Source organism: Myotis lucifugus, unplaced genomic scaffold (assembly GCF_000147115.1).
Source record: "Myotis lucifugus unplaced genomic scaffold, Myoluc2.0 scaffold_90, whole genome shotgun sequence".
Taxonomy (NCBI): Eukaryota; Metazoa; Chordata; class Mammalia; order Chiroptera; family Vespertilionidae; genus Myotis; species Myotis lucifugus.
Genome location: NW_005871138.1, coordinates 4679691 through 4690182, shown reverse-complemented (window position 1 = coordinate 4690182; position 10492 = coordinate 4679691). Strand labels below are relative to the sequence as shown.

At 53.6% G+C, this 10492-nt stretch overlaps 1 protein-coding gene across 1 annotated transcript in view; it reads left to right on the top strand.

Annotated features, from left to right (window-relative positions):
• MYBL2 (MYB proto-oncogene like 2) overlaps positions 1-7641 on the top strand; it is a 22791-nt gene extending 15150 nt beyond the window's left edge. Inside the window, exons 8-12 of the mRNA XM_023756269.1 lie at positions 2316-2452; positions 3826-3939; positions 5148-5252; positions 6409-6588; positions 7150-7641. Coding sequence (XP_023612037.1) covers positions 2316-2452; positions 3826-3939; positions 5148-5252; positions 6409-6588; positions 7150-7278 — 665 coding nt within the window. The 3' untranslated portion in view covers positions 7279-7641. The remainder of the gene's footprint in view (positions 1-2315; positions 2453-3825; positions 3940-5147; positions 5253-6408; positions 6589-7149) is intronic.
• The last annotated feature ends 2851 nt before the right edge of the window (positions 7642-10492 follow it).

The window sequence follows — 10492 nt, the reverse complement described above, 5'->3', positions numbered from 1 at the left end:
GCACTCAAACTGTGATCTCTGGTAACATTTGGTCTTTCATTGCAAATGTCAAAAATGGAATTATTTTAACATAAAAAGTTTTTGGAAAGTCAAACCTGCTGTCCATTCGTGTTAGATCAGAAAGCTATTGTCTTCATTCATTTCATGAAATCCATGTTAAATAACGCTGTCTTGGTGGTATAGTGTCACACCATTCTTGTGGTAACCCATTTTCCTCTGCTCCCCATAGTGGAAATTTGTCGCTGGCAGGGTCCATTGGAGACTCTTCAAGCTGCCTGAGTGTAAATGCTTCCACCAATGTCTATTAGCAAGTCAGTCCCAAGATTCACTTTTTTGCTACATAAAATACAAACTTTTGCAAAGATTTTCTCTCTCTTTTTAATGTTTTTGATTTTTAGAGAGAGAGGAAAGGAGAGGGACAGAAACAGGGATGAGAGAGGAGCATTATCGATGGGCAACCTGCACGCCCCCAACCGGAGAGCAAGCCTGCAATCTGGTGACCTCTTGGTTCATGGTCTGGTGCTCAACCACCTAACCACACTGGCAGGGCACTGAGATTTTCCTTATCATTGATAAAACTCCAGGGTCCCAGGGTTCACAATGGTCAAACTCCTATAAAAGAGCTGTACTTGTTCAGAACCATCATCAACCAAATTTAATTTTAATCTTGTTAAATCTGAGCCCTTCAGCAGATACACTGCAGCCTCAGAAGGAAGTGACACTTGTCTTTCTCCTTTTCCTTCTCATCTGTGTTCCTTCTGCTGCTCCAACTTCTCTAGTTTCCTCCACACAAAAATCGCCCGTGCTCTTCATTCCTCCTAGGTCCTTATTTCCACCTGGTGGTAGCTTCCTTCTGTCTGGAGGCCGTCCTTGAGCGTTCTTTAGAGGGAGCCTGCTGGTGATGAATTCTTCAGCTTGTGTGTAGCTGAAAAGTTGCCTTAATTTTTGAAAGCTGTTTTTGCTGGGTATAGAATTCTGGGTGACAGCCGCACCCCTCCCTCCCCGTTTTCTGCTCTTTCCCATCTGCTGGGTCTTCTGGCTTCCAGAATTGCATTTCTTCCATCTCCAAGCCATCTTATGTGTTTCCTTTTCAGTCAGCCTCCCTCCGTTCTCTAACAGGCTTCTCCTGTCAGTTCTTGCTGACACGGTGACTTCAAGAGGTTCTAGAATTCTCATGTTTGTTGTAAAAGTTCCGTGTCTCACATAGATGTTGGGCCATGTCTCAGATTCATTCATGCCTTTGAACTGCGGTTTGAACTGTGAGGTGTTTCCTTTTGACCAGCGCTGATCTGTCTGCTCATCCTTACAGAGGGCTCTGTGTGTATCTGGGGTGGAATGTAACAAGGATATGGGAACCGATTGACTGGGTGATCCCTGTCCAATCTCTCAGTCCCAAGGAAGGAAGAAAAGAATGGTTTGTATTCTTTAGCTTTTACCTCCCTGTGGAATGGCTGGCAGGCCCAGGGAAGTGGCTGGAGCGGCAGCCCCAGGCACCCGTGTCTAGGATTGGCCACTGCCCCCGAGTTCTCCACAATCTGGGGTGTTTCTCACATCCTTGGACCCGCCCCAGGGAGGCTGTGGGAGTCGGCTGTGGTGATGCCTCCTGTTGACTAAGGTCACACAGGCCTCCTGCAGGTGGAGTCTGGCACGTGCTATCCGCCAAGGTTTGCCCACAACCGGCGGCCTGGCCGTGGGCGCCTCTTCTGTCCCTTCCCCAGCAGGCTTCTCCATCGCAGGCAGAAATCACACATTGGTGGGGCCGCAGGTGCTAGAAGCGTCCTAGTGTTTCTGCCTGCGGACCGACCCTGCCTAGGTTTCTCTCTGCTAAAGCTTTCCCTCCACGTGTCTGTCCCCACTGTGGTCATTCTGAGGAGACTGGGGAAGACGGTAAGTTCAGCATGTGCGTTGGCCTCACCATCTCACGCCTGGTGTCTGCCCGGCCTTGCCCTAACGATGCTGTTGCCGCCGGATCTCCGAGAGGTGGGGGAGGCACACGGCCTCCAGGTTCCCTCCTTCCCCCCGCCCCTCCCTTGCTGGCCACGGCCTTCTGTGTTTTATGGGAAGTCCTCTTTGTAGATGGATGACCAGGCAGATCCTCAGCCATTCTTTTACCCCCTGGGTCTCCAGGACCCTCTTAGCCTCTTTCCTGTCCCCGGGGATGGCTCCTTGCTCTCAGTCCCTGATTCAGACCCTCTCGGGTTGGGAGGGGGTGGGCCAGTGCCAGAGGACAAGAGCCTGTGTTCGGGTTTATTCCCTGTTGCCAAGGCCAGAGGTCCAGGTGGAGGGGGGCTGGAAGAGCATCCGGTGACTGTCCCCAACCCTGTCACTAAGCCTCCTTCCTGGCCCTGGCAGGTTTGTAACCCCAGATCAGAAGTACTCCATGGACAACACTCCCCACACACCGACCCCGTTCAAGAACGCTCTGGAGAAGTACGGACCACTAAAGCCCCTGGTATGTGCGTGGGCAGGTCTGTGCGTGTGGTCTCCTGGGTTCGTACAGCTGTTTGCAGTTCACGGAGCCCTCTCAGGTCTCATTGGGTTCTTCCAGCAGCCCTGGGAAGTTGCAGCTATCCTAATTTTACAGACGGGGAAACTGAGGCTGGGTTACTCATCAGTTCCTCAGACCTTTCCTGAGCACCTACTACGTGTTAGAGACACAGCTTCACAGCATCCTGGTGAGGCTGAGTGTGGGATGGTGGAGGAGGACACTGAACACATGAGTTCATAAGTAACTAAATACTTCCAGCACATTGTACGGCTGGAAGGAAACGGGAAGGTGCTGGGACAGAGGAGGACTCGCTCAGATGTTAGGACTAATTCGGGGAAGAGGCAAATTATTCCTCGTGTAACCAAAGCCTTTTGCCTAACTGCTGGTTCTTTACAAAACCTGGGAAAGCTGCTCCTGGGTGGGCTGGAGGTGGCCAGTGAGGACCCACCGCCAGCTCCTCCTGCCCCTCCCCGTCATCACATGGCCATGCTTTTCCAATGACAAGACAGCTGGCACCTTGGGCTCTGAGGCAGGCAGTGTTTCAGTGGACGGTGAGAGGCTGGTCCAGAGAAGCACTGGCCTGTGGACAGTCTGCAGCGGCCCCCTGGCTTCCTCTCCCCTCATGCGCGGGTCCTCGTGAAGGCCTGGCAGTGGGCCTGTGGGGGCCCGTCCTGTGTGCCGCTGATTGGAGTTAAACGGGCCCAGGCCAGGCACAGTGAGCGCTGCCCTCTCCTGTCCCAGGGGATTTGGCTCCTGTATCTGTGTGCTCTCCAGATGGGCTTGGGAGGGCCAGTCTGCCAATTTGACCTGGGCAATCGGAGGACAGTGCAGGGGCTCCGGGTGACTTCTGGGGTGTCAGTGCACCCTCCCCTCCCTCTGCTTAGGGGCTCTCCTTTCTCTGGTCTCTGCTGCCCAAGGCCCGAGAGGTCGCCTGGAACCCCCAGGCTTGAGAAAGGGGAGTGGAAACCAGCGTCCGCATTCGTGTGGAACACGGGGGTGAGGGAGTTTGGGCTTGGAGTGTGTCCAGGTTCTGATTCCACAGCAGTGTGACCCTGGGCCAGGCTCGCTCTCTGAGCCTCCATTTCTACCCTGTGGGTGACGACAGCTGAGTGAGGGCTGCTGTGGTGACTTGGCCGGGGGCGTTCCTGGCCCACAGTGGCCCTCAGTACGTTGAGGTCAGTGTCTGCTTGTCCAGGGCAGGACAGTGAATGGTGTGTGCGTGAGGCCAGTGCCCCAGCACTGGACCTCCTTCCTGCCCTGCCCTGCCCTGGACAGCTGGGGCGTGGCTCTGCCCGTGTCCGACAGCCTGGGAGCCTCACGCGGCCCTCTCTGCCCAGCCCCAGACCCCGCACCTGGAGGAGGACTTGAAGGAGGTGCTGCGCTCCGAGGCCGGCATCGAGCTCACCATCGAGGACCAAGTGAGGCCGGAGAAGCAGAAGAGGAAGGCTGGGGTGAGTCGGCGAGGCGGGCAGTGTGGCAGGAGCCGAGGGAGATGAAAGGTGGCTGGGAGCACGTCAGGACAATCGGTGAACGTGAGACATCGGGAAGTGGAGCTGCCCCAGACCCTCGCTCCCCCAAACGGTTATCTATGAGACTGGCCAAGGGGAGGCCTCCTCTTCCCCTCTGAACTGTCGCTTAGCTGTTCAGCATTGTGTCCCTTGTGCAGTGGGTCCAGCCTGGGTACAGTGGGTAGAGCAGTGCAGACCCGGGTGCGGTTGCTCCCTCTTGGAGTTCAGTGGGCAGAGACACACTGGTGACTCGGTACACATGGCAGAGAGGGACACAGGGAGTTTTCCAAGAGAAACCCTTCAGAGGGAGCCGGCGGCGTCTGGGCCATAGCAGGGTCAGTTCAGGTGAGGTGGAGAGCTGGCAGCCACCCTGGTCAGGGACTCCTGGAAGCAGAGGCCGGGCAGGCGCTCTCCCAGGCCAGCCTCTCCCCCGCTGCCCTTCCTGTGGTTTCCTGATAGCGGGAGGTCATTGTGCTCCTTTCCCCGGAGGCTCCCTCTGAGGAGAGGCAGGAAGATGGGAACGTGTCAGGGTGGCAGGTGGAGGTTATGGGGAGCGAGTGGGGGGAGGTGGGCAGGCAGGCTGGGGGGACCCCCTGGCTGGGGCCACGGGTGTTGTAGGCAGAGAGAACTTCACCCCGGGCCTTCCTGGGCCTCTCCTCCGTGTTGCAGGGTGGTTCTGAGCCAGGACTGCACCTGTTTGGGGCACACTGCAGGGTTGGGGTGCTGTTAGTCCCAGGGCCTCTCTCTGGTATTAGAGCCTCACCACCCCCCACCCCCACCCCCGACCCCCGACTTGATGGGAGGTGCAGGGGTGGGGCTGGGGCAGCCCTGTCACCGGTGTTGGTAGAGGGCCAGCAGTGGGTTTATGTCTCCATGTTACTGCCCGTGGATGGTGGTTTTAGTGGAACTTGGATGATTATTTTTGGGGCCTGTTTGGGGTGGGGGTCGGGCTGTTAGAGACGGGGAGTCTGTGCTGGGTTCATTCAGGGTGAGGAGTGGGTGTCTGGGTGGCGGTTGGTGTTTGTGTCCTGGCTCCCATTGTAGCATCTGGCAGGAAAGTCTGCCCTGGGCGTGGAGTCTTCAGTGGGGCCACTGTTGTTAGCCCCAGCCCAACCCTGACTGCCTCCTTCCCCCCTTCCCCCACCCCCCAGCTGCGGCGGAGCCCCATCAAGAAAGTCCGCAAGTCCCTGGCTCTTGACATCGTGGACGAGGACGGGAAGCTGATGATGTCCTCGCTGCCCAAGACTCTGTCCTTGGTGAGGGGCCGAGAGACGCTGTCCGCGCTTGGGAGCCGGGAGGATGGGTCTCCCTGGAGGCCTCTGCCTCTGGGACCCTGAAGCGGTGGGCGGACCCTGCAGGTGGAGTGGTCTGGTGGTTCTTGGAAGTGACTTCTGTGTGCTACTCAGCAGAAAGTTTTATTATTTACAGGGGTTTGCTAGAATCCTTGTGAAAACCATGGGTCTGGGTCCCCAGCACCTTCCTGGGATCTTACTCATGGGGGTGACCCCGGAGAGTCAAGGGCAGGCCTTAAGTACAGCCAGGTGGTGGGTGCTCAGCCTGGGCTGGGTGCTTTCCAGTTCCCAGGCCGACCTCGGGAAGGGGGCTGCTGCCTACACACAGACGAGGTCCTCAGAAACTGTGCCACAGTGCTGATCTCTTGAAGCTGGGGATGGGGCGAGCTGCCTTACCCAGGCACCCAGTGGGAGGCAGTGAGGGGCGTGGGGGTCACGATGGAACGGATTTCCAGAGCATCTTGCAGATATCCACAGTCCTTGTGGAGAAACCTCTGCTTGGACTTGGTCCCCTCTAGCCAGACCTGCAGCTGGCATCATGTAGGGCACATAAAGTAATTACCAGAAAGAAGAACCGTTTGGTAAGTGGTTAAGAGCACAGGATCTGGAGCGGTGGACCTGGGTTGAGTTCCGGCCCAGCACTTGCTCTCTGAGATCTCTCAAGGCCCCGATCCTCAGGCCCTGCCTGTGACAAGGGCCCTGAGCCCATCAGACTGTGAGGAGGGTAAAGGCCAAGATGAGTGGGGAGATTGGACAGACCTGGGTGCTTGGTGCAGCTCCTCGGGGTGCTGGTAGAGCATCGCTCCGACTGGCCGGGGACCCGGGAGAAACCAGAGCACCCTCGTCTCCACCTGATGCTGGCAGGGAGGAGCCAGCTTCCTGGAAAAGGACCCAGCATTATTGAGCATGTCCTGGGTGCTGGGCTCCAAAACAGGCACTTTCCAAATAGCGCCTTAATCTTCACGTGATCTCCCCACCTGGAAGAGAAAACTGAGGCTTAGAGGCTAAAGTCGTGCCTCAGGTCGCCACAGCCCAGGAGGGTGTGGTACTGGGGGATGTGACCGTGGGTACTTTTTGAACATGTGGCAAAATAGTGTCTTTCACTTGGTTTTGATTTCAGCCGACACATGTGCCATCAGGCTCCTCCAGCCTCATCCTGCCAGGCATCAGAGGAGACAACAGCCTGCTCAACCAGGGCTTCCTGCAGGCCAAGCCTGAGAAGCTGGCGGCGGCCCAGAAGCCCAGAAGCCACCTGCCAGCACCAGCACCTGCACCTGCCCCTGCTCCTGCCCCTGCTCCTGTGAGTGCTGTTCGCAAGTGTGGCACCACCTTGGGGGGCTTGCTCTGCTGCCCTCTCACCGCAGGGCCTTTGCACAGGCTGTTGCTTCTGCCTGGATTCCTGATCAACTTAGGTTTCAGCTCTCAGTCCCGATGCCACTCCCTCAGAGAGCCCTCATGCTGGCACCCCCCCCCCTCCCCACAAGTCCCTTTTTTACAGCAGGGGTCTCACTTGTCTGTATTTAGTTGCTTAGCACCTGGCTGTCCTTGAGGTCCTTGAGGACAGAGGCTGCCCTGGTTGCTCCTGCACGTGTGAATCCCTCCTCCCCACCTGCATGGCTGCAGGTTTTCCTCACATGGAAGCTGGTACCACAGAGGGGCGTGGTCATGTCTTGTGGTCCAGCCTCCATGCCCAGAGGCAGGAGTGACTTCCCCAGGAAGTAGGAGAGAGCACAAGGAGATTGGCTTCCCGAGGGAGAGTCATAGAAACGGTCCCCACCCCTCCCAGCAGGCTCGCTTCCACCAGGATTCCCTGGGAGCGCGCTGCCCCTGCCTGGATGGTAACCTTCTTGCCTCCTCCCAGATGACCAGTGCCTGGAAGATGGTGGCCTGCGGGGGGACCAGGGACCAGCTCTTCATGCAGGAGAAAGCCCGGCAGCTCCTGGGCCGCTTGAAGCCCAGCCACACGTCTCGGACCCTCATCTTGTCCTGAGGGGCTTGGCAGTCACGAGCCCACTCTCATGTTTACAGGGGGCTGGGGGACAGGCTGGTCTGTGAATTTGAGAACCACACTCAGGTGGCCACCTGCAGGGAGCCTTCTGCTGCCAGCCCCGCCCCAGATCTCTCAGGTGGAGACGAAGGACCGCCACTGTCCTGTCTGCATGCAGCTGTGCCTGCAGCAGTATCTGGTGCTAACAGAACGAAGTCCTCTTCCCAGGGCCACAGGGGGCCCCACGCTCTGGTTAGGCCCGGCCTCATCTCAGACCCCTGCTTAGGACCAGGCATAGCCTGTGTGTTTCTTCTCACCCTGTTGGTGTGTGTTCTTGAAAGAATAAAATTGCCTTTTCCCTTGCAATGATGGTGCTACTCTTTCACCACCTTGTGGTCGTTGGTGTGTTTGCAGCAGTAGGTAAAGTGGGCCATAGCTACTTCTTGAAGGCTTGGAAGGTCCTTTTATCTGATTTTAGGCTCCCTCTTCAGCATCCTCGTTAAGCAGTTGTCTGACCTTTGAACACCTCCTGGGATGGGAGAAGTGACCCTTTCTCAGCAGCCAGCTCCATTGCTGGGATAAGTGGGATGAAAGATTCTGGAATCCAGAGGCATTGTGACTATGCCTGTGTCTTGATTGTTCCCCAGGACACCCGGCAACTCTCTGTGGCTCTCCTGGCAGCTGTGGATACAGCTCTGCCTTTGGATCACACAGCTGGGAACCCGGCTTGGCCACCTCTAGTTGTGTCTCTCCTGCTGTGAGCCTGGGAGTCCTCGGCTGTGAAATGGGGAGAATCATTAACCTCTCAGAGTTGTTGAAGGGATTGGCGAGAACATACTTGGGGCTCAGAAAATATGGACTCTTTGGATGTTATCACAAAAGCTTTCTCATTCCTTATACACAATAAACCCTACGAAGGATTAGTGTCAATGCTTCTGCTGGGAGCCCTGAGCGGAAGTTATTAAGTGACCAAGTCAGGACTTGAACCCAGCCCTGGACTTGAAGGCTGCACTGGAATCATCTGTTTGGTAGTTTCCAGCCAGGGAAGCAGTGCAGTGCAGTAGGATAAGCTTCAGGTGTAGGGTCAGTTTCTAACGGCTTTCCATGAAAGTGCAACACATCCCAAGTGAACAACAGCTGGATGAATGCCCACAAAGTGGACGCATGTTACCAGAATCCAGACCAAGAAATAGAACGTGACCAGCCCCCCAGAGGGCCCCTCTACACCCTGTCCAGGTTAGCCATGATCCCAACTTCCAACACCACAGATTTGTTTTGCCTGTTTGTGTTTTAAATTTTTATTTGTATGAAAAACATTGATTTGTTGTTTCTACTTATTGGTACATTCATTGGCTGATTCTTGTGTGTTCCCTGACCCAGGATTGAACCCATAACCTTGGTATGTGCTCTGACTGGGAATCGAACCCTCAACCTTTTGGTGTATCGGCGACCCAACTATAATAGCCACTTCTCAGAGCAAGGGATGCTTCACATCTGAATATTGGCAATAAAAACTTGCCCCTTAGTGTCGTGACCAGGACATCTAAAAATATCTGCAAGGGACCTGGCCCCAGTGTAGCTCCCTTCTCCTCCCTCTGCCATGCCAGAGTTCCGCTGTCCTAGGACACGGCTTTTCTGCTAGGCGCCCCTCTGCCAGGAACCCTGCGTAAACTTGGAAAGCTTGCCTGCCGCCCACGGCTGGTGGGGCTGCCTAGTCCACTTGCCAGCTCTCCTTTGTCATTGTCACTGGCACCCAGCCCAGCACTCGCTTGCTGTGGTCACTGTCCCTGTTAACAAGTGTTTTTATGATGGTCCCTGTAAGAGTGTGTCCACCAGCAGATGTTTTCTGGAGTCAGGCCCAGTAGAGGCTAGGAATGAGGACTGAGGAGGGAACAGGTGGCTGAGATCCAGCTCAGGGATGTGGAACAGACATTCCTCTCTTTCGTGGTCTCCCCTTTCCCCTCTGCCCCCACCTCCAGGCAGGAGTTTTTCTTGAGCCCCTGCATTTCCTTACTCTTCCTGAAACACCTCGAATCAGGCCTTGAGGGGACAATAGGCCAAGTGGGGAACCTGCCTTTAGGGGGCTCTGTCAAGACTGCGGACTTCCCATATGTAGTGACAGCCTGGAGCATTGTGTTGAGGATTCTGAGGATACTGTCAAGGCTCAGGAAAGAGTGCTGTGATTGATTAGTTATGTCTGTTATGAGCACAGAATGGGTCGTAGTGACATGTTTCACATATTCACTATCTCTGGCTTAAAAGTATTGGTTAGTATTGATTTTATTTGAGATAAATGAATGTTTTTAAATAGGTGCTAAATCCTTTTACATTTATATGATTTTTGATATAAAGAGCCTTTTCTTCATTAACTCCTACTGACGTTAATGTTCCTTGTACAGGGGTGGGCAAAAGTAGGTTTACAGTTCATATGGTAAATAATACTCCCTCTGTCCCATAATAATAGTAGCAGTTGATGAATGTAATTTGTCCCATAATAATAGTAGCAAAAGAAAATAAATATAGAACACAACATTTATTATCAAAAAACTAGATTAAATTAAACAATAAATTAAAAATAGTACTCCTAATTTTTATTTTGAGTGTTCAGATAGTTTCTGGATTTTTCAATAATTTCGTTACTGCATTTTAAACTTGTAGGTAGGGTCCCTTGGCTGCGAAGCTTTGCTTTCCCTATATGCGTGAGCTTAAAATTATTGGAGCCATCGTTCTTCATTGCTTCCAGCATAACTTGTTGAAGTGACAGAAACGTATTATCCAGTATTTCGGGAGAAATATTATCAAAGGCTAATATGGTGCCTCTTCTGCTAAGGGGAATATGTCTACGTTTTTCAAGTTTTTCTCCATAATCTTTGCATTTATGTCCACAGTTTTGTTTTTTCAAAGAATCAACATTAGCATAAGATTCTCCTTGACAATTATTTTCGGAAGCACGTTTCCAAATTCTTGATATGGTCATTCTGTTGCACTTAAATTGTTTTGCAGCTAACGAAATTGCACCTTTTTGCAACTTTTCCTTTTTCTTTTGATGCATCAAGAACTGGACAATCGCAACTCGATCTTTGCTTGAAAACTCTCTTTTTTTCATCTTACTTTTACAATGGGTTGATGTTCAACTGAAATAAAACAATTGATTTCGATCAGCGGATGAAATTAGAAAAATAGTTATAATTCGTAATAATTAGATTAACCTAAAAAT